The 27,881-nt window shown below is 42.0% G+C and overlaps 1 protein-coding gene across 1 annotated transcript; it reads left to right on the top strand.

Moving 5' to 3' along the window:
• Window positions 1-23,420, top strand: RAB12 (RAB12, member RAS oncogene family). Its single transcript, XM_073679054.1, has 6 exons — window positions 1-493; window positions 12,069-12,129; window positions 16,572-16,710; window positions 17,041-17,130; window positions 19,065-19,169; window positions 22,161-23,420. Exons 1-6 carry the CDS (start codon window positions 16-18, stop codon window positions 22,272-22,274), a joined length of 987 nt encoding a protein of 328 aa, XP_073535155.1. The 5' UTR covers window positions 1-15; the 3' UTR covers window positions 22,275-23,420.
• The last annotated feature ends 4,461 nt before the right edge of the window (window positions 23,421-27,881 follow it).

Raw genomic sequence — 27,881 nt, 5'->3', positions numbered from 1 at the left:
CACCACACAGCGGCGATGTATGAGCAGCCCACTCCTCCCTGGCCACAGGGGGCGCTGTGTCGGCGGCGCGCAGCTCTGCGCTCCCTGTCCCGTTTCCGCAGACATTTCCGTGTAGAGCAGGATCCCCAGTGGCCGCCGCTAGGACGCTCCGGCCTCCTCCTCGCAGTGTCCCGGGGCTGGACCGGACGTGGCCGGCTCGGTGCTGACGTGACGTCGCAGGGAGGATTGTGTGAGGACGGTGCGGATGTGTTAATGGATTCGAGGCCCGGATACCACAGAGGATTCGGGGGCGACGGTGGAAACAGCAATAACGTCTCTTACGGCGACTCCCCGGCCATCACCGGCGCTCATGGCCGCAGGAGGAAGCAGCCTCCCCGGCCCGCGGACTTCAAACTGCAGGTTATCATCATCGGCTCCCGGGGAGTGGGGAAGACCAGCCTGATGGAGCGCTTCACGGACGACACGTTCTGCGAGGCGTGCAAGTCCACAGTGGGTAAGAGCTCCGCGGGTGGGCAGGCTGGGAGGTGTAGTGCCACAGGGGCAGGACGGCGGCTGCACCAGGATACCACGGGGGTCAGCGACGTCAGATAGCATCACATCTCATGGGGAGCAAAGGGCAGGCCGGGGGCCGTAGTCCCGCCGTGGGGCAGGCCGGGGGCCGTAGTCCCGCCGTGGGGCAGGCCGGGGGCCGTAGTCCCGCCGTGGGGCAGGCCGGGGGCCGTAGTCCCGCCGTGGGGAAAGCGCACATCCCCATTATGCCCGGTCACGTCATGTGAACCAGGGACACTCCTGACTCCATTAGTGAGGTGAAGCCCACACTTGTGCCACCCATCCAATACAGCCGTGTAAAAACCATAAATCCCCCTGTATTAAAAGCCCAGAGCTGAATGCAGCTCCATATGGCATCATCCTGCGCATCCCAGAGATGCCCGCATCCTGACTGGTGCCGCTATGGCCCTTGGGAGTTGGTGGTCACTGGTAACTTCTGGTCATATCATATTTGACTGAAGCCTTCTTGGTTCCATGTGAACCCCTGGAAGCAGATTGGGACGTGTCCCCCAGGGAGCCCTTTGCTGTAATGATTTGGATTCCATCTCACCTCTGTTCAGCAGGGGTCCCTTGTTTTTAGATAGTGACAATAGTATCATATCACACACTTTTGTGAATACCTAAAAGGTGGGACACCTCCAGAGCACAGGCCAGATAGTCTGATGTGGCTCTGTCTGGGTCATTATAGTGAAGGGCTCCCTAAGGCTACGTCTGACCCACTTTTTTTTTTTAGGGGATTTAAACCGGGTGGAGTTATGACTGTGTAAGATAAACATGTGAACAGGCTCTTAGGCATCCCATCACATTCTGTAATAAGGAGCTTTGAGACATTAAAGGGTCACTCACTGGCCATTTAATGCCGTCACTACCCATATACTGGATAGAGGATAACAGATCAGTGTGGTTCCTCCGTCCTCCCCTGGCCTCCAGACTGCTGCCAGGAGGAGTTGATGGTAGTGACAGGTGAGCGCAGGGCTGTGCTATCTGTCAGTGCCATAGTCCTGAATGGAGCTGCATGCTACACATAACTACACGTATCAGGAGGCTGGGAAACCTTTGGACTCACCCCTTTTAAGAGTTGTAATAAGGTTATGGTCACACTATCAGTATTTGGTGAGTTTTTTTACCTCTGTATTTGTGGGTCAAAAATACAGAAGTGGTGATGTGTTTTTATTATACTTTTCCTCTCATTGTTCCACTCCTGTTTTTTTCTTTCAAATACTGAATGTGTGACCAGAGCCTAATGCACATACTGGTTGTCATTTTGCTTTCCCAAAAATGGAGGATTCAACTAAATAGGAAGAGATATGTCCTTATCTCATAGACTGTAAGCTTGCGAGCAGGGCCCTCACTCCTTTTGATTTGAGAAATGCTTATTCTGTATTGTTTGTATAAGTCCCCCCTAAAATTGTAAAGTGCTGCGGAATATGTTGGCGCTATAAAAATAAAAATTATTATTATTAGGGGAGATTTACCACAACAAGAGCAGAATCAGATGGCACTTGCCCATTCATGTCTATGGGTCTGTGAAAAACCGGAGCTCACTCGGCTGAGATAATGGAGAAACTTTTTTTTTTTCTCTTCAGAAAATCATATCCCACTCTGACCTGATTCTGATTAGCATAATTGGACTAATTTTCTCAGATGGAGAGAAGACTGTCTTCTGCACCTGCCCTTAAACTCACATTTAACATATAGGGTGACAGACCTGCTGTGGCATGTGTGATTTGTGGTAAAGTCCAACCGTCCACCATGGATATTTCACTGATGAAACATCCATATTACTCAAGTGAACACTATGGCTGTCTAAGGGCTCGCTCTCACTTGCAATTAAATCAGATTGCATACGTACCAATTTAATCCTATGATGGTGTGATCAGTGGCATTTTTTTTCAGCTTGGATCGCGATCGGACTGAAAAATAATCTCAGCATGCTAGATTCGGATCGCACGCACCCATATATGTCTATGGGTGCGTGTGAAACATCACACTGCACTCAGATATCACTTGAGTGCAGTGCGATTCCCTCCGATGCCAGCAACAGATGAGATGGAAAAATTAATTTCTCCGTCCCCTACGCAACTGTGCTGTAATCCTCTGTGCGAGGGGATCGGAGCACTGACACTCCACTCTCAGTGACAGCAGGGCAGGAGCCGAGTGTCATTAGCATATCGTATCCGATGCCATACCCTAGTGGGACCCCGGCCTAATAGCACCTCTCTACAGTATAGTGCAGTGCTACGTGTTTTATACTGCTTGGCACCTATGGCAGAAGATGCATTAATACATCAGGTGAGAGCGGCTCAAGTTAGGTTAATAGATAAAAAACAAATGGGGTTGCTGCTCACTTGTGCATCAGTAGGTGAGCAGGGCTGATGACAATGCGTCTGCAGGTACGTGCCTGACCGCGTGTGCTGATACAAGAGTGTAGCACTGTATTTTTATACTTCAGGACACACCATGTAGACTACTCAAGCTATTGCTATAGATGTAAAGTAATGCATGGGTCCAGCCTAATGGATGAATATTAGAGAAGTTTTGATATGAAGATCCTCCTTAGTGTCACTTTCAAGGTCATGGGCTATTTTTACTGGTCAGCGCCAGTTGTAATGTACAATAAACTGAGCCCTCTATTAATGCCAGCACAGACAAGGTTTTCATGGGATGTCAGCTGGCATGTTACTCTCCTCCCCCACTGTCAACAACTTGTGCATTAAGCCCCATACACACTGAGAAACATGATTTATAGTTATAGATGTAATTACATGATCAATTATCCCAAATAACATATAGCTGCAAGCATTCACCTGCATTTTAAAGTGTTTGTCACTATGATACAGATGACGCAATCCATAGAATAGGTCCTCAGTATCAGATCAGAGGGGGTCCAGCACCCCCACTGATCGGTTGTTATCAGCTCCAGAACAGAATAGCACAGCTCTGTATACCGGGTTGTGGACATTCCTGAGAACCGCAGCCTCCCTTTGATGGGATAAGTCATCAAAGGTGGACAACCCCTTTATAGTACATAGTACCTCCATGTTAAAGGTATTCTGCACCTCTGGTGAAATGTTCAACAAGAGCTGCACTTCGCATTTTGCAAAGTGTTTAATACACACACCTTTAGGATTTGACTCCTGCTTGCTGATTCCAGTGGTCCTTAAGTGGCCACAAGTATGCAATTTGCTTACATGTGGTCACATGCCATTTAGTCTATCGCTTCTAGCAGTATAACATTGTGAGATACGGCTGAGCCTCTAGTCAGCATGTGACTGCAAATATGCAGGTCACACACTTGTGGTCACTGGATGACTTCTGGAATTGGTAAAGGGGAGTCAAATCAAAGTATTTCACACCATTAGGATTGGGCAAGCTGCAGCTCTTAACAAAGATTTCACCATTGTCGGACAGCCCTTTTAATATACTTAGTACCTGCATACTAATATACTTTGCCTTTTAGAAAATCTCAGCTGTGATTGTGTTTGTTGAAGGTGCGATTCACAGATTATGACGTGTGGGTGAGCATCACCTCATCTATAGAGTGTGATAACCTGGTGGGTGGATTATTATATCCACACATGGTAAGTGCTAAGTAGATTTTATTTAAAGGCAGTAGGAGTTTTACACAGCCTCTAGGGAAATCTACAATTGGGGTATGGTGTAATAGCATAAAATACACTGCCATGCCTATTTGCCCTTCCACTCAAATCACTGGGGGAAATAGATAAGAGCATTTCTTGCATGAGATGTTAAACATCTGAGAGATTTGTGCATAACCGGGTGAGTGTGGATGCTGCATGGGTTTTTCCAAATCAAATTTGTAGTCTGTAGTCCGTTTACACAAACTGACCGACATCACGTAAGGAACAGCAGTCAGTAAATATTTACTGATCAGCAGTCATCTAAAGGCCTGTTTACACAGGGAGACTGCACTAGATGTTGCTTACTGGACGATCTATGCGCATAGGTTGCCATTGTTCTTGGCACAGGAGTCCTGTTTACACAGAATAATGCGCTGCTGAGAACAGTGCTTTTTAAGCCAGTTTAAAAATCATTTCACCCGACGAACAAGCATTTTGCTTGTTCATCATGTGGCGGCCTGTTTACACTGCTCGATTATTATGAAATGTTCTGAATTATTATGTTCCTAAAAACACTCATTCACGATAATTTTTCAGTGGTAATGCACTTTTGTAGTAATAGCAATGTAATAAGATTCAACAAATCTCTTCTACTCGTTGTGGACATTTTCTGTATGTAAATTGGCGTGAGTGCACATTTCCAAACCTGCAGCATGTCGATTCTAATTGTGCAGTTCAGTGGGGACTTCACCCTTTCAGTGCATAAGGTGACGTATATGTCAATTTCCCAATAATACCCACAGCAAAACCTGTATGTGAAGCTATGTTCAGGCTATGTGCCCACGATGCAGAAATGAAGCAGAAAATTTCTGCAGCATTTCTGCATCTCCCTGGCAGAAAAAAACGCATGCAGATTGTGCATGCGGTTTTCCTGCAGAATACATGCGGATCCACATGCGGGTTCACATGCGTTTCCGCATGCAGATTGACAAGCACTTTCCAGGCGATAGCATCACTTGGAAAGTGCTTGACAACTAGGTCACACTGTATAAATCCATGCAAACAGCATGGATTTATACAGTGTGAACCGTAAAAATTAAAACAAATAAAGCTATACTCACCCCCGAGGCCCCGGCGTGGCTGCAGTGCTGCTTCCTGGCTGGTTCCCGGCTGCCGGCATATCGCGAGACAGAGCGGTGAAGGGCCTGCGGTCACATGACTGTGACGTCACCGAAGGTCCTTCAGCGCTGCTGGCATTCAGAGAGAAGACGCCGGACAGGTGAGTATAAACTTTATTTGTTATTTTATTCTTTTTTTACAGGTACAATGGTACCCAGGTCTGGATGAGAGTCTCCTCTCCTCCAGAACTGGGTACCATCCGCACATAGAGACGCATAGAAGCCGCTTGTAAAAATGTACAGTCGCGGTTTCTGTGGTTCTCAATGCAAGTCAATGGCGGGAGTTCCGCTGCGCTTCCGCAAAATTAAATGACATGCTGCGGATTTTTGTACGCAGCATAAACGCTGCGGAAAAATCCGCAGCATGTGCATAGAACATGCGGAATCCCCTTGGGGACCATGGGGTGCGGATTACCTAGCGTTTTACAAGCGTTTCCGCTGCGGAAATTCCGCAGCATAAACGCTTGAAAAACGCTACGTGGGCACACAGCCTCACACCCTGTATCAACTTAAAGGGAATCTGTCAGCAGCTATGTAATCTGAAGACAGCATGAGGTAGCAGCTAAGAAACTGAATTCAGCAATGTGCTCATTTATTAGGCTGTGTGCTGTTGTTTACCTACAATGAAGCTTTTATTACTAGGAGATTATCATTGACCTGACCATCCTGCTCAGGAGCACTGGTCTGACCACAACCCCTCCTCTAATAAGCAGCTCACTCTCAATAGACTATGTTCATAGAGAGCCTGGTATTGGCCGTGTTAGCCTGCTCAGCTCTGCTACATCAAAACTGTATCAAAACTGCTGCACCCAGTAAACTTAAGTGCTACATCATTGGCATCAATCTTTTTTCTTACATTATGCTGCTCTCAGATGAGGTACTAAAAACCTGGTGACAGATTCCCTTTAACATATACCACGGGAAAAGCTCCTGACATAGGGCACTGTTACATAATTTTTTTTTCCTGTTCACTAACATACACTGGCCACCTAGGGAAAAAAATGCATGCAGATTGTACATGCGTTTTTCCTACCAAGGACAAGCGTAAGTGAAGCGTTTTACACATGCATTTTTGCATGCGGGTTGACAAGCGCTTTCCAAGCGATTTTAGCATCACTTGTAAAGTGCTTGACAACTTGGTCACACTATATAAATCCATGCAAACGGCATGGATTTATATAGTGTGACCGAAAGAATGTTAAAAAATAAATCTATACTTACCTTCTGATGGCCCCCGGAGTCTTGCTTCACTCCGTCCTGGCTTGCCGGCAGCTCGCGGTACACTACACTGAAGGACCTGCCGTCACATGACTAAATGACGTCATGGCAGGTCCTTCAGTGCATCGCGATCTGCCGGCAAGCGAAGACAAGCGCACTGCGGGCCATCAGAAGGTAAATATAATATTTATTTTTTATTTTATTCTTTTTTTTTTTTTTACAGGTTTTATGGTACCCGGGTCTGATGGGGAGTCTCCTCTTCTCTAGACCCGGGTACCATCCGCACATTGAAACGCTTGGATTCTGCATGTACAGATGCAGTGATGCGGATTCCATGCGTTCCAATGCAAGTCAATGGCGGCGAAATCACTTAAAAAACGCATTTTGGGCACGCAGCCTAACATGTGGATTTTGTAGTTACTTTGCTGCAATTTTGTGTGGAATGTGCAGCGACAATAAGGGAACTGTCTACAGACACACACTCATATAGAAGGTTGTATGGGTAGATGTGTACTCCATGTCCACATGCCAATGTTTTTAGTCCCTGGAGCTGTTGCTTTGGGAATGTAGACCGCCTTTGTCACATAACAGATAAGATAGGGGGTTGAGGGGTGGTATGGAGAGACTCCACAAGTGCAGGACGTGTTCACAGGGCAGTGCATATAAGGCTGCCTGCAGATCTCTGCGCCATCCTGTGTACTAATGTCACTGACTTGGCGTTCCTCACCAGGCTGTTTTCTGCTTTCAGCACCTGTTTCACTGCCTTGTGACTGGGGGAAGGGCAGCATACTACATTTCACTGCTGATATGTGAATATAACATTACCGAATGAAAACTACACTATCACATGACATTGAACTCTTCGCGTAATAATATGTGTGTCTATCCGTAGGAACATCTGATTCATAGGATTATATGGCTGAGGGTTCTGTTCACATTCAAGGCTTCTAGTCTATGGAAGATCCAAAAATTTTACATAGATTTTAATGGGTTATCTGGCACTTAAATATTGATGACTTTTCCATGATCAGTTGCCAGAAAACAATGTACAGGATGGAACACAAAAGCCCATACTGCCGAGTACTGTATCTCATCTCTGATTCACTTAACCTATCATGTAAAATAACGCTATAACCCCATATCTGCAGGTTAAATCAGCAGGTTAATAGCGTTCTGACACCATTTGGTGCCAGCACTGAGAGCCCCGCTGCTGGGAGGAAATGAACTTTATTCCTCCGGCCTGCAGCCTTCCTCTTTGAGTCATAGGAGTGGTCCGGTTCCAGTCACTGCTCTGTGTATTGAGCACGGTAGCCTATGGCACTGACGGTATAAAGAAAAGTTTTCCAGCTTCTAAAAATGTGCAAGATTTATTGAAGAAAATAGAATAAAAAACCTTTTATAGTGCATGATGTGCACATGAACAGTGCACAGACTGCATAGCAACGCGTTTCAAACGCACATGGCGTTCTTTGTCAAATGGCACTGACTGCAGGCTCAGCACTCAGTTACTGCCACCACTCTCTATACACAGAGCAGTGACTGTAACTGGGCTAGTGCCAACCCTATGACTGAAGGGGGGGGGGGGGTAAAGTTCATTTCCCACCGGCAGGAGGACTCTCAATGCAGGGACTGCACGGTGTCAGAACACTATTAACCTGCTGATTAATCCCATATCTGCGGGTTAATGGCATTACTTTACATAACAGGTTTCCTTTAAATAGCAGATAAGTTGCAATACCCAATTGCAGCCATTAAACAATGCACCGAGCCACAGTGATCTACTCCATACTTTACTTATATCCGGTCACTGCCAGGGCAGATATAACCTAATTAGTGGGAGTGTCGGTGTCCTCCACTGATCTGATATTGATGACCTATCTCTCAGATGGACAACCCCTTTAAGTCACATTTACAATGGCTTTTTACACGAGCTGATGAAAGCTATAAGGCTCTAAGGATCGTGTATGCAATCATTTGGTCGTACCCATACAGTCTGGATGTTGTTGGCAGCACATCCCCCACTGTCATGTTTAGGCAGGGTTCATATCACGATTGTGTGGGTTCAGTGGCTGCTTCAGGGCTTGCGTTCAATCCCCCGCAAAAAGGGATTCGGGTGTATGCACTGACGGGGCCATTGACTATAAAGATGCAGACTGAGTCACAGTGTGCTGTCATGCATCATTTTAGTTCATTTAGGCCTAGTTGAGGCTGGCAGCAGCACGTAGTCTACTACATGGGACATTGTTCTTATAAATGCTCACTTGGAAAAGTTTTATTCTTGAAATGTTTTTTTGCAGCCTTTGATTGGACAATGCCTAGTTTGAAGCAGATTCCTTCAGCAGCCCCTTCAAAGAAGTGTCAGGCTATGTGCCCATGATCAGGCTATAGCAGCACTTTGGACGTAGCGTTTTTTTGCTGCATCCAAAGCGCTGTGATCGATCACGCAGGTAAATCCGCATGTGTTCATTGAACAATGTGGAGTTACCGCATTCCAAAACATTCTATTGTGGAAATTTCTATTGCGGAGACTAGCGTGAAGCCGTGCCGCCAGTGAGTTTACGCAACGTCAAATAGAAGCGCAGTGGACATGGGATTTCTTTAAATCGCATCCACTTTCCTTCTACTGTACAACGCAGCGTTTTGGACACAGCGCAGGTGAGCTGCTTCCAAAATACTGCTATTTCGGATGGTGGGCACTCAGGCTCCAAAAATCTACCCCCCAAAAAAACTGCGGATACCCTATGAAAGAGCCATTGCTAGACTCCTCTGGGAGCAGCTTATCTCTTTTCCAAACAAAGGGATATGCTGTTGAAATTTGACAAGTCGGATTCTTCCCTCCCCTGACATCAGATCGTATTGAGGGAGAAGTAGTAGCCCCGATGTACATTTGACTGTCGGCCAGTCCAGTCACTATCCTCAAGTTTGACCACTGTATTGGGGGATACGGAGCAGTAAAGATAATTAGTTATCATTAGTAAAGATAATTAGTTATCATTATTAAAGTCGTGGAAAAGCCCTTCGCATTGTCCGTCTTTGTGCTGAACTAGTGTTTAAGGTATAACATACCAAGACAGCTATATCTGTAATTGGACTCATTATCCTCACTAGTATATTGTATTAAAGAAGCACTCCTCTCATCAAAAATGATATCCTCTTAATATATTGCAATCATATTATATAGCTCTGTGTACTTACATTTGCTCATTTTGCCTTTCTACCCAGCTATTTCTTCTCTTTTCCATTGGATTATGACATCACGTTAACCCCTTTACAACATCTGCCATACATGTACGGAGCTGGTGTATTCAGTGGGCTCCTGCAGCGAGCCCGCCTCATATCCGGCAGGTGATGGCTGTGAATTTCAGCCAGGATCTGCCACAAACAATCGTGAGTGGAGCAGTGCTCCGCCCGCAGTTATTAACTTGTTAAATGCCGCTGTCAGTCTGTCCCCCCTTTTCCCTCATTGAAAATAAAGATATTTAAAAAAAAATAAATAAAAAATACACGTGGTATCACCCCATTCTGAAAAGTCCAATCTATCAAAACACCAAAAACTGAAAAAATTCAATAGCGCCAAAATTGTTTTTTGGGTCACTGCAATTCCACAAAAAAAGCTGTAACAAGCCATCAAATAGTCACATCTATCCTAAAATGATACTAATAAAAATGTCTCACCACGCAAAAAATAAGCCATCACACAGCTCCATCAGCTGAAAAATAAAAATGTTACCGGTCTCACAACCCCCAAACTTTTTTTCTTGTAAACTTTTAACCACTAAAATTTTTTTTTTTTAAAAAAAAATGGACGTGTTGGGTATCACCGTAATTGTATTGATGAGGAGAATCATTTTGCATGGTACTTTTTTCCACAAAATGTACACCGTGAAAAAAATTCCCCAAAAACAGTGTCAGAATTGAGGTTTTTTTTCACAATTTCACCACACTTTGATTTTTTTTTCCCCATTTTTCAGTGCATTATGTGGTAAAGGGAATGGCGCCATTCAAAAGTACAGCTTGTCCCTCCCAAAACAAGCCCTCATATATCAATGTGGACAGAAAAATAAGAGTTATGGCTCTGGGAAGAAGGGGAGGAAAAAATAGAAATCCAAAAAATGGAATTTGGCTGTGGTGTGAAGGGGTTGATAACTAACTAGCTGAAGCCTTCTAATCTCTATGTAGAAACAGGTCAATTTTCCCAGTATGAATCATAAGTCACTGCGAAAGTCCCTGGCAGGGGGAGAAGCGGAGCAGCTGGGTCAGGGGTTGAAGAGGGGAATGATAAATGCGGGGGGCAAGATACTTTCTATTTCGATATAGAGCTGAGAAAAGAGAAGAATTAGCTGGGTAGAAAGGCAAAATGAGAAATGGTAAGTATACAGTGCTATATAATATGATGGTTGTAATATATTAAGGGGATAAAAACTTTGATGGGAGGAGGAGGAGTGCTTCATTAACTTTATCCAGCAAAACTGTGCAAGGTCTGGAAATTTAAGTTGTAATGCAGATGCAAACATAATACTACCTTTTAGTTGTTTTGGATCCAGCCTTAGCATTTTCATGCATTTATTGGTGCCAGCTGTCAAGTTGAAACAGAGTATAGCCCCTGTACAGGTAACTGATAGGGTGTGGTGGGTGACAGCTACTCAATGATGTAGCGGTCTGCAGGTGGGCATGTAATGTAGGCCTGTATCACAACTAGTAATCTACAATGAAGTGCTTGGTACATTTTTACTTGTCATCATTTCTTATAGATTGTATGCTCTTGTGAGCAGGGTCCACTATCCTCTTGTGTGAATAAGGCTGTGTGCCCACGATGCGTTTTTTAAGCGTTTTCGCCGCCATTGACTTGCATTGAAACTCATGGATTACGCATCACTGCATATGTAGATGTTCATTCCACGTGTTTCAATGTGCGGATGGTACCTGGGTGTGGAGGATAGGAGATTCTCCTCTGGACCCGGGTACCATGGAACCTGTGAAAAAAAGAATAAAATAAAAAATAAATGTTATATTTACCTTCTGATGGCCCCCGCTGCGCTCGTCCTCCCATGCCGGCAGGGCTGCTCTGACGTCATTTAGTCATGTGACGGCAGGTCCTTCAGTGTACCGCAAGCTGCCGGCAGCCAGGACGGAGCGAAGCAAGACTCCGGGGGCCATCAGAAGGTAAGTATAGATTTATTTTTTTATTTTTAACTATTCTTTCAGTCACACTATATAAATCCATGCCGTTTGCATGGATTTATATAGTGTGACCAAGTTGACAAGCACTTTCCAAGTGATGTTAAAATCGCTTGGAAAGCGCTTGTCAACCCGCATGCGGAAATGCATGTGAAAAACGCTTCACATCCGCATGTCCCTGGCAGGAAAAACGCATGTACAATCCGCAGGCGTTTTTTTCTGCCAGGGAGATGCAGAAACGCTCAGGAAAAATCCGGAGCATTTCTGCATCGTGGGCACATAGCCTCAAACTGTGTAACATCTGATACTGACACTTTAAATAAAATGTAATATTATTACTTGTGGATTTTTTTTTTCCTTTAAGGTGTCGACTTTAAAATCAAAACCGTAGAATTAAGGGGAAAGAAAATTAGGTTACAAATTTGGTAAGTACACAATGTGTATGTGTGTGATAAATCCTCCATGTACAAAAGTGGGATGATATTTAATATGGCTTTTTAGCAGCATGATATGCCTGCTGGTATTTTCTTCCTCTGTCTTGATATATTATTGAAGAGGTTTCTAAACCTTGCTTGCTGTTTTCAGTTTATACACACATACATTTGAGCCATTATTATCCCCAGAATAACATCTAACAGATTTGTTCGATTGATCACCAAATGTGAATGTCTAATACTCGGACTAATGCTGGCCAAAGATATTAGAGAGCACTATTAGGGTATGTGCACACGATCCGGATAGGCAGCGCTTTGGACGCAGTATACTTTATGCTGCGTCCAAAGCGCAGCGTTGTATGAACGCAGGTGAATCCGCATGTGTTCGTTGAACCATGCGGATTCACCGCATGCAGTACATTGTACTGATCTAATTTCTCTTGCGGAGACTAGCGACTCCGCAAGATAAATTGGCATGCTGCAGTCTGGAAAGACGCACTGCATGTCCGTGTCCGCAGGGGATCTGCAGATGCACGGAGTCGCATAGTGGGCATTGGATTTCTACACATCCAATCCACTATGCTGTAAGGTTTTTCTGCAGCAAAAACTAGTGTGTTGACAGTAAAAAAAAAAAAAAAAAAAAAAAGCTATGTAAAATAGGCACATTTTTGGAGTGTTTTTACTTGCGTTTTTTTTCCCAGCCACTTGAATGGGTACAAAAACATTGAAAGAATTGACATGCTACAGATATAAGAAAGATGCTTTGGTTCAAATCTGTAAGAAAAAAATGAGCAGCATTTGCATGAGAGTTCAGAAATCACCTTCACTTTGCCGGTACAGTAAAACGCTTAATCTTTTCTGCAGAAAAATAAATGCCATGTGTGAACAAGCCCTTACTGTTGCCTTTTGTTGCTGAGATTGTAGTTTGCACTTTTCAGTAAGAACAGTTATATTTATGTAACAGAACAGAAATGTTTATAATATTATTAAAAAAAAAGTCTTCAATTGAGAGTTTTTTTTCTTATCAAATATTACAATGAATCTTTTCATATGGAAACAAACTTAAAGGGGTTGTTCCACGCAAACAAACCTCCACACGCACGGTATGATAAGCCTACTTTTCCCCCCACCCTCAACCCACCAGCAATGTATGGTGACCCCAACAAAGTATGATTTCCCATCTGTAATCCTCAAACAGACCTCCATACAGTTTAATGGCCTGACATGGTGCTCCATAGAGTGTGTAATGGCCCCCAAGGGGTGCTCGATACAGTGTGTAATTGCCGCCACATAAAAAAATAAATACTCTCCTCTCCTCATTCCCCCACTGCTTATGTATCTGCAGCTCCTCTTCAGATCCCCTGCACTGCTCGTTACAGCAATCATGTTGTAATGCCGTCATTGCGCCCGCTTTTCTGAGATGTCAGGCGCGGCGGGAGTTGGCCAAATACACTCACCCTGCTGGCCAGATTTGGCCCGCGGGCCAGAGCTTGATATGTGTGCTTTAGAATTTACGCTCTTAACCATTCTTGCACTGCAAAGGTTTGGCTTATATAGTTTGTTTTTATATGTAGATATTTGTTGCTTGAATTCTGTCATTAAGCTCACAAATCTAAGCACTTTCATAAAACATGCATCTTCTCCATACTTTTGTTAATGTTCAGCCATGTGACTAATGTATGCACCTTGTTATAATGTCTACGTATGTGCGTCACTCATTGTGTATTTTTCCCATTTGTTCATCATCTCATTAATCTTGCCATTTGCTTGTTTTGCTTTCTACTGACTACACTGACGCTTTCTCAGTGACTACACCGGTCAACTAATGCTTGAATGTATATGTACCTTGTCTTGGTCATTCATCTGTGCGTTCCTGTCTGGAACGCTGTTGCCACGTGGCTGCTTATGTAGCACCTCTTGTCTGCGGGATCATCACGAGGTAACACATTACTTTTTACTGCTTTTTCCCACATCTACCTTCAAATATTGTGAAAATGTGTGTACTTATAGTCTGTCCTCTACTATCTTGTGTTCTCTTCATAATGCCAAACTACCACACCGTTAGTCAGTTGTATTGATTTAATATCATTTAATTTTTGGGTGTGTATGTGAAGTTATGTAGGTTGAAAAAAATAGATGGATTCAAAAAGCTTGATCTTTCTCGACCAGTTATACATTCTCTATTGGTAGAATATTTAGTAATAGTATTAAAAGCGAGGTCACAGAAAGAGGAATTAAAATTCCACCACAAATTCAAGAATTAACACCGCAAAAAGGGCAGCAGTGTTTACCTGCCCAGGTCTCAGAACTAATGCACTATCAGGATGCAGGAAACCCATATAGTAAAGATGGCGGCAACACTGGTGCAAAATACTGATGAGACAATCACTCACATCCTACCAATTCATGGAGGGGGTGATTGCTTAGTATTAAAATTGCACCAAAAAAGACTTGTATAGGGTGCTGTTCACACGCATGTAGTGCAGAGTGTCTGGCTTACAGCCTAGTAGTGACGCCCATACTATTAGATTAGGCGGGCTGCCCAGCACTATATAAGTACTCCCCACCAGGACAGACACCCTAGTTTACAATGCCAACACTGATGGGCTTGCCTGCACCCTGAATAAAAATAGAACATGCAAAAAAAAAAATCAATTTGATAAACTTTAGGTAGTGGTCAATATTTTGGCCAAAAATACACAAGATCGCAACCTGCGTCAAGGGTCTTCATACTTGCGAGTCCCTACACTAATATTAAAAGCAAGGCCACAGAAAGAGGAATAAAAATTTTGTCCAGAATACCTAAGCTACAAGTGTGTGAATAGCGCCCTATACAAGCCTTTTTGGTGCAGTCACCCCCTCCTGTGACCTGGGCAGGTAAATACAGTTGTCCTTTTTGCTGTAGAATATTTATAACCAACATTACCATTTGTTGTGAGAAAAGCATCTTGTCCTTTTTAAATGCTGATACAGATACATTCCAGTCTGACTACTTAAAAGGGGCTGTCCAGGTTTCAGAGCAAAGTCTGCAGCGGCTCTATGTGACTGTAGACTCCTGAATCATGATAGTGTGCGTTCCGCATGCTATCTCAATTCCCAGGTACTGCCGGGGCAAATGAGCGACCACATGACTGCATATATGGGATTTGCATACAATTAGCACTTAACAACCTGATGCGTTCACTTCTGTTGAGAGAAGCCGGACTGTAGGCGCGCAAATCACATACATGTGGCCATGTGACCGCTCACCAACAATACCGGGGAGTCAAGACTGCTTGTGCAACACCTACTGACACATAATGACTATAGATTTTTCTATCAAACCTGGACAACCCCTTTAATTGTAAAGAACCCTTTCCTATTTAGACTATGGAATCCCTTCCTTTCCTCTACACATAACAAAATGTCCCCTGGTCCTTTTTTAAGGTTAGTAGAAAGAATAAATCCTATGCCAGACCTTTTGTATTGACCACACATGTATTTAAACATATAAACAAGATCTCCTGTGAAGCGTCTATATTTCCTAAGCTAAACAAGCCCAACTTTTCCAAACGCTCATCAAGAGAGGCCTTCCATCCTAGGTAATAATCTAGTTGTCCGCCTTTGAACCGACTCTAGCTTTCCAATATCCTTTTTAGAATGTGGGGCCCAAAACTGCATCTTATTTTCAAGATGTGACCCTACAAGGGAATTATTATAGAGTGTGGCTGGGCGACCTTGCAAAAAATATAATCAAATTTATTATTTTTTTTAGTATTTTTTATGATTCTTAATGTTGGGGTGTGGCCATCCTCAGGCCATCAAATTTACTAAAACCTAGGTCAGATCCTTTTTAAATTGTACAGGTTGTCTAATGATAACCCACTGATATGATTCCCAATGTTATATAAAATACGGCACTTTTGACCACCTCAAACTCTATTTCAGCCAGTAAGGAACATGCATATTTTGTAGGGAAGCAGCATGGTGAAATTTGCCTCGGAATAGAGCTTGTGGTGGATTCACAACTTTACCCCAAACCATAAAATCCTCGTGGATTTTTATTCTGCTTTATTGCATTCTCTCACTGTTTGCTGTAAATTTTCCCTGTGTAAACCTGGCCTTAATGTTTGTTACCATCAACATTTACTAGTCCTTAGACCAATGTGACAAATAATTTATATATTAGTAAATACTAAAACAGGCTAACTCCCCATCGGGGCTTATAAGCCCCTGATTTTGACATTAATATAGAGATATTGCAGAGTGATTAGGGATTTTGTGAAGTCAGCGGCAGGATACTGGGGCTCCTTTCATGCTCATACAAATCAGGCTTTGTTCTTCGCAGTGTGAGTAGGTGTGACGCTGAATGCTAATCGCTTCTCTTTATGTGGGATTTATATTGCATCTTTTTCTGTTTTCTATCATACTGTCCTTTTTTATTTTTTTTGTAGGGACACAGCTGGTCAGGAGCGCTTTAACAGTATTACATCAGCATATTACAGAAGTGCCAAGGGTATCATATTAGTCTATGATCTCACCAAGAAAGAAACTTTTGATGATTTGCCAAAATGGATGAAAATGATTGATAAGGTGGGCATTATGGACACAAGGGTGACAACCAGCCCACTATGAAAAGACTGAATTTACCATACTCTCCATACTCCATGAGTTGGTAGTAAATAATGTACCCTCCTGTACAGGCCAGATTGGACACAGTGTGTAGCTATGGGTGTCTGCTCCTCAGGGTCAAGGGTGGCTTAAATCTCATGCAGTAGTCCGCATTGTACTACATACAATAATAAAGTGGACGTTTTAAATTGATCTTTCTTTGCATCATGCATGAAACCATGATTTTCAAATGTATAATAAAATGTACAATACAGTAAAACATGAGAAATTTACAATTTGTGTCTAATTTAGTATGCGTCCGAGGACGCAGAGCTCCTTCTAGTTGGAAATAAGCTGGACTGTGAAACTGACAGAGAAATCACCCGACAGCAGGGAGAAAAGGTAAGGATTCCAGTGAGATATACGGTCAAAACGGGTTTGGATTATAAATCTGTGTGTTGCATATAGTCATGGCCAAAAATATTGAGACTTAACTCAAATTTTGGTTTTCATAAAGTTTGTTTTGGTGTGTTTTAGATATTTCATTATAATTATAAGCATTTCATAAGTTTTTACATCATTATTGGCATCATCAAGTTTATGGAAAGATTCCTTTATATTCAGTGTTGGCCTTTATTTTTCAAGATTTCTGCAATTTACCCTGGTAGCTGGATATCAGCTTCTGGGCCAAATCCTTACTGAATACATATTCTTATCTAATCAGTGCATGTTGTTTATCACAATTTCTTGTGTTTTTGTTTGTTCACCTGCTTTTTGAGGATTGACCATAGGTACTCATTGAGATCTGAGAAGTTTCCTAGCCATGGACCTAAATTTTCAATGTTTTGTTGACCGAGCCACTTGGTTATCACACTTGCCTTGTGACATGGTGCTCCATCATACTGAAAAAAGTATTGTTTGTTAACAAATGGCTCCAGGGGGGAGTTGCTCTTGGAGGATGTTTAGATACTATTCTTTATTCATGGCAGTATTTTTAGGCAAAATTATAAGCGAGCCCACTCCCCTGGATGAAAACTTTACTTTACTGTTGGCATGACACAGGACCCATGGTAGCGCTCACCTTTTCTTTGCCAGACAATTCTTTCAGATGTCTCAAACAGTTTGGAGGGGCTTCATCAGATAAAATAAGTATACCACAGTGAAATCCCTGTACTTTTCTGTAGAATGTCTCTGTCCTTGATATTTTCTCTGACAGAAGGGACTTATTTGTTGCCCTTCTTGACACCAGCCTATCCTACAAAAGCCCTCGCCTCACTGTGTGTGCAGATGCACTGACACCTGCCTGATGCTGAACTGATTCCGTGGCTGAATCCTCTTTAGGAGACGGTCCTGGTACTTGATGGACTTTCTTGTGCACCCTGAAGCCTTTTTTCACAGCACTTAAACCTCTCTTTGAAGTTCTTGATGATCCAATAAATGGTTGACTTGAGGGCAATCTTACAAATAGTAAAGCCCATTTGAGGCAAAGCAATGATGACTTCACGTGTTCCAATGTTTAACAATGAGTAAGAAGACGACAATGTCAAGCACCAGCTCCCTATTAAAGCAACCAGTCTGCTCTTATAATTAATTCAAATAAAATGATTAAGTGATATCTGCCGCCTTGCCTGCTTTAACACTTCCTTCTGATCTAACAAAAAGATCACTGAAATGATGTAAGCAAGTTTTTTGTGGTAGGGCTGAAAATTGGAGGACATGTGATTTCTGGGCTTATAGGCAACCTGTCATCTGTGCAAACCTAGCTGGCAACAAGATTTAGTCTGCACTAATGCAGACAGCTGTATATTTATCAGAAACACTTCTAGTTTCAGAAGAAATATACTTCTGTAGATCCTGCCGGAGACCATAGCCATAGACGAGACTAGTCCAGCTTGGCCCCTTACTGCCTCCTCCCAGCACCAGTGCAGGTGATTGACTGGTCTCTCCCACAGCGAGAAACCTCTGTCACCTGCAGTGGTGCTGGGAAGTGCCATCCATGGACGAAGTTGGACAAGTCTCATCTGTGATCTATAGGAGTATGTTATATCTGAAAAGCCAGAGAGAAAAATATTCCTTGCCACAGTTGTGCAGCCAAACTCTGATTTCATGCTGCCCACGGTTCCCTGTAAGTTTAAAGGGGTTGCCCACCTTATGCTAAAAGTCTGCAGTCACTTTGTGACAGATGGTTCCAGCATTGTGGTTTATTCTTTAAACAGAAGCCACAATATAGATGTGTGAACCATGCCTAAACACATGCAGATACTGTATTATGCAGTTCACTAAATGCATCTAAATATTGCTACATTCTGCTAATGTCCTATATTTCTGTGATCAAGTTCACACAACAGATAACTGGGATGCGGTTTTGTGAAGCAAGTGCCAAGGACAACTTTAATGTAGATGAAATCTTCCTGAAGCTGGTTGATGACATACTAAAAAAGGTAAATGTGTTCTCCATACCTTTTCCAATTATTGACCTTTAGAATTGATTGTGTTATATTTAGAATTCTCTGAAATTCAGTTCCAGTCCCCTCCTCTGCTGGCATCCATTGGTCACTTCTGAAATTTTCAGAATGACATGTGGTGATGCCATTCAAAATGATCTTGTCCCGTGACTTAACCCCTAAAGGATTTTTTTATGCTTTTGTTCTTATCCTTCCCGAATTCTTAAGAGCTATTTTTTTTAATTATTTTTTTCTTTGACATTTCCGTGTGAGGCCTTGTTTTTTTGTGGGACACGATATAATTTTGAATGACACCATTTATTTTACCATCTAATGTACTGCAAAATGTGGAAAAAAAATTCGAAGTGAAATAGAGAAAAAAAAATGTATTGCAGCCATTGTTTTTTTGTGGTTTTGTTTTGACAGTGTTCATTGTGTAGTAAAAATGACCACGCAATATGATTCTTCAGATCTGTACGATTACAGCGATACTAATTTATTTTTTAAAACTATTTTAGGGGTGACAATAATCCTGAAATGTGTAAAGACTTTTTTATATTTTTTATTTAGCGTCGATTGAGCTGTGTGAGGGCTTGTTTTTGCGCCCTTAGTTGACATTTTTATTTTTTTATTTTTAAAGTGATGCAAATCTAGCTTTCTGTTTTGTTTTTTTTTTGTTTTTTTTTTCTTCCTGTTTTGGTGTTTAACATACGATTTGAACAGACTTTCAGACATGACAATGCCAAATATGTATATTTAAAATATATATTCTTGAAGGGGGTTGATTTAAACTTTGATATATTTTTTTTGTTTACTTTTTTTAGCCCATTATTTTACTTTTTAATACCCCTAAGTACTTGAATCTGTGATCTTTCAATCGCTGATACTGTATCATGTAAAACCACAGTAGGGCAGTATATATTGTTATCAGGGGTGGATTAAGAGTAGCAAGGGCCCCGGGCAGTTTAGAAGGCACGGGCCACACACACACACACACACACACACCTATGATGTATCACGTGACATGTCACATGATCCCCTGTGATAGATCATGTGATAGTTCACGGGAAATTAATTTGGCACAATATTAATTATAATAATTTTTTTTATGCTGTGTGCCCACTATGCGTTTAAGTGTTTCCGCAGCGGCAATTCCGCTGCAGAAACACTTAAAAAACGCATGGTAGAAAGTCTGCCATGTTCCACAATGATAATCCGCATGTTCTGTGCACATGCTGCGGAAATTTCCGCTGCGGATTATCATTGCGGAAAAATCCGCAGCATTACCAATTATTTTGCGGAAGCGCGGCGTTTTCGCCGCCATTGACTTGCATTGGAACGCATGGAATCCGCATCTGTGCATGCAGAATCCATGCGTTTCAATGTGCGGATGGTACCTGGGTTTGGAGAAGAGGAGACTCTCCTCTGGACCCGGGTACCATAGAACCTGTAAAAATACTGGTTGCATGGATTTATATAATGTGACCAAGTTGTCAAGCACTTTCCAAGTGATGCTAAAATCTCCTCCAGACCCGGGTATACCATACCATGTAAAAAAAAAAAAAAAAAATCATAATTAAAATTAAAAAAAAACATTATACCGCTGAAGTCGGCGGTCGCGTGACCTGTCACATGACTAAATTACGTCATGGAAGGTCCTTTCACACCACCGCGAGCCGTAGAAGAGACCGGACGCAGCGGAGAAAAGACCAGGGGCCATCAGAAGGTGAGTATAATGTTTTTTTTTTTGTTTTTTTTTTACCATTTTTAATCTTTTTTTCAACTATTAACGTGGTCACACTATATCAATCCATGTCGGTTGCATGGATTTATATAGTGTTACCAAGTTGTCAAGCTTTTTCCAAGTGATGCTAAAATTGCTTGGAAAGCGCTTGCCAACCCGTATACGGAAATGTATGTGAAGAATGCTTCACTTCCGTTTGTCCCTGGCAGGAAAAACGCATGTACAATCCGCATGTACAATCCGCATGCGTTTTTTCTGCCAGGGAGATGCAGAAACGCTCAGGAAAAATCCGGAGCATTTCTGCATCGTGGGCACATAGCCTTAACCGCCCCTGCAACTAAAACTGAATGCTGCCGTGGGGAATAAAGTTCATTTTCTCCCTGCAGTGTTCAGCTATGTACAGTCACCAGGCAGGTTAAAAACACTACTAACCTCCAGATTAACCCAATATCTGCAGGTAATAGCGTTTTGTTCTCGACCTATAGCAAACATGCGCGTCAAAGGTCATTTTCTGATCACAAGTTCCATTTTAAAATCATTTTGGATTGAAATGCCATGCATTAGGGTGGTAGGATGTGAATCATTGTCATACCTAATGTCCTGAAATGCTGTTATTAGTTATTTTAAAGACCCTCCACGCTGCACACACTCTACATTATACACTCACCATGCTATACTGATGCTCGCTCTCTTCTCTTCACTTTTACATCCAGACAGAATCCAGAATAGTTCCATGACAACACATCCGAATGTGGTATTTTATGCCAGTTTCACATGTTCAGGAAAACAGCACAAAATGATAACGCCAATCTGCAGCACAGTTTTTTCTGAACATTCACAGGGATTTGATTAGTGTAAATGCTCATTGTCTGAACTGTCCTTACAAACCTGCCAGCCAGGGTCATCAGACCAGTAGCTGCACTCACAGCTGCAACACAAGCGCAGAAATTTACCTACTCAACGCCAAAAAAAAACATTGGTCTATAATTTGGTGTCAGCACCAGCAGGGAAAGGAGCCCTGTTGCCTTGTTATAAGCCCCTTTGGTTTTTGCCCAAGCACCAGAGAATGCCACATAGCTTCGCACGCAAGATACTTCTAATTGCTCAAAGATCCAGCAAAATGTTTCCATTCCACATGTAAGGTACTGTGGATTTTGGTGCATTTGATAACCAATTACAATGTTTGTCTTCATATTTTTAGCATCAATATTCCATATAGTAACCAATTAATGTTTCTTGTGCAGATGCCCCTGGATTTAATGCGGAGCGGGTTATCCAACAGCGTTTTATCTCTTCAACCAGAGCCGGAAGTCCCTCCAGAGCTGCCTCCACCTAGACCACCGGTCCGTTGCTGCTGATTTCCTCCTGACACAGCAGGACAACGACATTCAGTCCATGTCCTGTGATACAATCATTAGGAAGGTCCCATTTTGCACTTCTTTCTCAGTTAAATTTGTAAATATGTAATCAACAAGCAAAGATTATAATTCTGAAAGTCTTTTGCTCACTGAGCAATAGTCCAGAGTTTGCACTCCAATATGGATGGGCTCTGGATTGGAAGGATTGGCCCATCTTTTTGAAGCGCTGTACCGCAGTGGTTCCTGCAAAGCACTTTATTTCAGGCTCCACTAGTTGTGTAGTATTTAGGGTTTTCAGCTCAGAAGGTTGGTTTCTCAGTTACCAATCTGTTTTGGATTTTTTTTTTAATTAAGTCTAGAGGCATATACGGTGCTTTGCTAATTGTATTATCACTCCAAAATATTTAACTATTTAAGATTTCCAGTAAAATGCTTCCATATACAGTGTTATATTTAGTTTATCAAACAGTGCAATTTTACTTTAATATTCTCTTAAATTGTAGCAATAGTTGATTACTGGACTTGCCACGAGTATTAATGTTTGTTCCAGTAATATTTATTAACGTCTAATATTGAAGGAATTTTTTTTTTTTTTTTAGTTTTTTTCCTTTCGCTCTAGTAGAGTTATATAACACAAGCTGTCAGTGCCCCTTCTGTTCTCTCGAATGCTCCTTGCACAGGATTTGTGTGGTATTAAGGCACACTGAAGAAGCAAAATACGTATGTGGTTTATGAACTCTATGGAGACTTCATTGCACACAGCATTTAATGGGCTGGCTTGGAAGGAAGGACTGAAAAGACTGCTAAGAAAGCAGCACTACTGTTCCACTTGGGAATGGAAATAAAACAGTTTTTTATTAGTATTCAGCTACTAATCTTTGCATTTAACCTTGCCACTTTGGATTTTTTTTTTAGTGGGGAGGAGGGTGGAAAAGTATGACATGACACCTAAATGGCACATACTGTTTTAATGACGGTTGTTTTGTGAAATACGTCTTTGATATAATTATTGAAATGCACTGTATAATCCATTGTGGACACAGCAGTGCCGAGATATGCATTTGGATAAATGTGTGTCTTTGTGGTATTGAAACAACATAGTATTTCTAACTAATGTAGTGAAAATAAACCTTTTTTATTTATGAATGGTGGTGTAGTAGTATTTGTCTCTTTCTACCATTCCTTTATAATGTGGTGTTAGCTCTGCTTTCTGTGTCCATGGGAAGCCAAACCATCTAATCTGATGGAAGACGGGGCCACAGCCAGGAGGATAACTTTGGGAGACCAGGGGTTAAGAAAAGTCTCTTGTCCATTTGAGAAGACCTGTACTATTAAAGAATATGATAGTTGGAGTCATATTGGAGATTTAAGATTGGGGAACGCAAGCCTCAAGTTATGGGACTGGTTACAGTCAATTTAACCCCTTAGGGACGTTAATGACAGAGCTGTATTTTCCAAATCTGACAGTGCTTCAACATATCCCAGTGGTTCTGGAATTGTTTTTTTGTGACACGTTGTACTTCATATTGGTGGTAAATTTTGTTGTCCAATTTCTCATGAGTACACAGATACGCCATATGTGGTGGAAACTACTGTTTGGGCGCACGGCAGGGCTTGGAAGAGAAGGAGCGCCATTTGACTTTTAGACTGTAAAATTGTCTGGAATAGATAGCAGATGCCATCTCACATTTGCCGAGCCCCTGATGTGCCTAAATAGTGGAAACCCCCCAAAATTGACTCTATTTTGGAAACTGCACCCCTCAAGGAATTTATCTAGAGGTGTGGTGAGCATTTTCAACCCACAGGTGCTTCATGGAATTTTATAACATTGGAACGTGAAAATTAAAAATTTAATTTCCCCCAATTTTTTTTTTTTTTTAGCCCACATATTTCATTTTTACAAAGGTAACAGGAGAAAATGGACCACATAATTTATTTTGCAATTTCTACTGAGTACAGGGATAACCCCATATGTGATCAGAAACTCTTGTTTGGGCACATGGTAGGGCTTGGAAAGAGAGGAGCTCTATTTGATTTTTGGAGCGCAAAATTATTTGGAATAGATAGCGGACACCATGTCTCATTTGGAGAGTCGCCAAGGTTCAAAAACTGCAAAAAAGGGAAGGAGCGTGATATCGGAGTGCAGAATTTGCCTGTAGTGGTTTGTGGGTGCCATGTCACATTGGCAGAGTCCCTGAGGCGTCAAGACTGCAGGATCCCCCCGTAAGTGCCCCATTTTACAAACTACACCTCTTAATGAATTAATATAATGGTGCAGTGATCATATTGACACCTTATGTGTTTCACTACATTTTATTTAAAAAAAAAAAAAAGTTAAAGTTTGGGCACCACTGGTCAAAAGTACTGTTAATGTGAACAGTAAAGCAAGTTGAAGATGGCGTCCACAGTGCCTCCATTTGCCTCATTATAGGGAATCTTCCACCGGGCTTTCCGTCTGAATCACGTATTTCAGAGATTTATGCAGAAACCCCAGTGTAAGCGCTCAGTGTAGAGAGCAGGATAAATGTGCGTCAAGCCTTACTGTGATCTTTGGGAGACAGGATGACCAAATCAACAGCTGGTGAAGAATTGGTTTTATTTATTTTTTACGCCGTTCCTCCTGCTGTATAAGTGATTAGATTTCTTTATTCTTCGGGCCAGTGCGATACCAGATTTATATCATTTATGTTTTGCCGCTTCTACACAATAAAAATAATTTCATAGAAAAAAATTTGTTTTTTGCATCGCTATATTCTGAGAGCTATAGCTTTTTTTTTCACTGATTGAACGCTATGGCGGCTTGTTTTATATGGGACAAGATGGCGTTTTCAGCGATATCTGTTTTATTTACATTCGTCTTTTTGATCGCATTATATTAACCTTTTTTTTTCCTCCAGCGGCTATATAATATATATATTATATTAAATTATTTTATTATTTTTTTTCAATCTTTACTTTTTTTCACTTTTTTTACTTAATTCCTCTATGGGACTTTAACTTTTATTACTCTGATCACTGGTTTCATGCATTGCAATGCATAAGACCTGTTTATTAGTGTTGAGCGAGTATGTTCTGTTCCGAGTATGCTCGGGCCGAGCTCCGAGTATTTATAGCTGCTCGGTGATATGGTTGAATCGCTCCCGTGCATGATTTGCAACTGTTTGACAGTTTTATTACATGTGAGGAATGTGTAAGAAATAGACATTCCTCCCATGTAATAAAATTGTCAAACAGTCGCAAATCATGCACACGGGAGCGATTCAACCATATCACAGAGCAGCTATAAATACTCGGAGCTCGGCCTGAGCATACTCGGCGACAGGGTTAACAGAACATACTCGCTTATCACTACTGTTTATATTACACAGGCAGATCTCCTGTTAGACCCTGCTATGGCTGGGTCTCTCAGGCCACCGTGCCTGGCACACCAGGAGGTGGTTGTTTCATCTCCAGGGGCCATGACAACCATCTTCTCCCCGTGATTTTGTTGCGGTGGTGAAAGAGGGATCCCATTTCCTCTCATCCTTCTAAATGCTGCTATCGCGGGCACCAGTCCTGGCTGTTACCGCAGGAGCTCCGCTGTCATGTGGTGATATTTCAGCACTTCCCGGCGATCACACCTTGTGATCAGTCAGTCAGATCGACTGAGCGATTAGAGCGGAGACCGCTGTAACTGGTCCCCGCACCTCTTCCTGTGCCGCTCAGCTGTCAGTGACTGCTATCGTTGGAGCTGTCATTGCGTGTTTTCACACAGTGCCAATTTTAATCCATGACGAATAGAGCATGTCATGAGGCGGGAACTGACACCTGCTCATGACGTGGTATGTCCATCATTGTTCGTTACGGGAATATGTCCATAACATGTAAACAAAAGGAGAACTAATGCCTGATGAATCTTAGAGATTTTACAAAAGTTAAAAAGGTAACCTATTATTATAGAGCATTATTTACTTGACAAATCCCCCATTTGCCCCCTGGCAGTCTTTATTTACATGTCTGAAGTGAGTGGCATAGCAGTCAATCATTCATCTCAGCCGTCATATATCTTCCATAATCTTGTGTTGGTAGTTTTTCAGATAAAACCTTGTTTTATCCTGATTGGTAAAAATTTATATAACCAAATTAATGGCATGTCAGATATCTTGTTTGGTGCAAATACCCCAGCAATGACTAAAACAAAGGTATTGCACCAATTTGCAGAGCAACAGGCCCCAGGTAGGGCATAAATTTCTGGACAGAATACCATCCATCAATTTCTTCCTTTCCTACTGTAGAGTTACCCACTGTAATTTAGAAGCAGTATAGAGTAATGAAACTATATAGATAAATTATTTTGGGCATGCATTGCTTACACCGACACTGGGTCACTAGTGTTTGATGATGTGACTGAAGACAGAAGCAGCCGGATTTGTTCTGATGTGTACAGGGCTTTACTTTCTGCCTAGATTCAACCAAATGCAGCAAGGTTGATTAGACGGTGCTTTACAGTACAGATGGACAATGATCCAAAACACACTGCAAAAGCAACCCAACAGTTTAAGAAGTGGAATATTCTGCAATGACCTAGTCAATCACCAGATCTCAGCCCCATGGAGCAGCATTTCACATGCTTAAGACAAAACTTAATGCAGAAAGACCCACAAGCAAGCAACAACTGAAGTCAGCTGCAGTAAAGGCCTGACAAAGCACCACAAAGGAGAAAACCCAGCGCTGGGTGATGTCCAGACTTCAGGCAGTCTTTCCTGCAAAGGATTCTCTACAGAGTATAAAAAAATGAACATTTTATTTATGGTAAAGTTATTTTGTCCAATTCCATTTCAATACCTGAAATGATGAGGCTTTGTAGAAAAATGGTTGCAATTCCTAAACGTTTCACAGGATATTTTAGTTCAACTCCTTTAATTAAACCTGAAAGTCTACACTTCAATTACATCAGTTGGTTCATTATAAATAAAAAATATCGGCACGCAGAGCCCAAATCACAAAGAATTGGTCACTGTCCAAATATTTCTGGACCTAACTGTATTTGTGCTAATAATCTATTTATACTTTTGTTATGCAAATTCATTTTACATTTATATTCTTATATCTTATGTAAAAGTACACACTGTAAGTGTGTGGGCAGCTTTTATTTTGGATCATTATAGCTCAATATATTTCAGAGTTTTTGATTTTATTTGGGGACTGGGTAACAAGAATTATTGGTTGCTGTAAAAGCGATTTATTACACTATATTATCTTGTAACTATTACTTATTTCTATTCTTGGTCAACTAAAGACACATTTTCAGTTTCTGCAATTACTTATCCAACTGGTTCATGATACAGCTTAAAGGGAGCTTGTCTCATGGATCTTGAAGCCTGATCCACGGGCAGCATGAATCGGAGACACTCCAGCATTTCACCAATGTAACCTTATTGAAAGTGCGGCCAGTGATGAAGTCTAGCTGAGCAGGCGGGGAGAAGCCGGCAGGGACATACTTCATAGACTAGTAGCTGCGTTCACGGTCGCGCTGTCAGCTATGTAGTTTTTTTCAAATGCTGCAGCAATTCAGAGTAAACATGCTGAAAGTGGTTCAGGCAGCCTGAATTATGTGACCATTTCCTT

This window comes from Phyllobates terribilis, unplaced genomic scaffold (genome assembly GCF_046119375.1).
Source record: "Phyllobates terribilis strain yellow unplaced genomic scaffold, ASM4611937v1 Scaffold_4__5_contigs__length_816908805, whole genome shotgun sequence".
Classification (NCBI taxonomy): domain Eukaryota; kingdom Metazoa; phylum Chordata; class Amphibia; order Anura; family Dendrobatidae; genus Phyllobates; species Phyllobates terribilis.
This window is presented reverse-complemented; position numbering and strand designations above follow the sequence as displayed.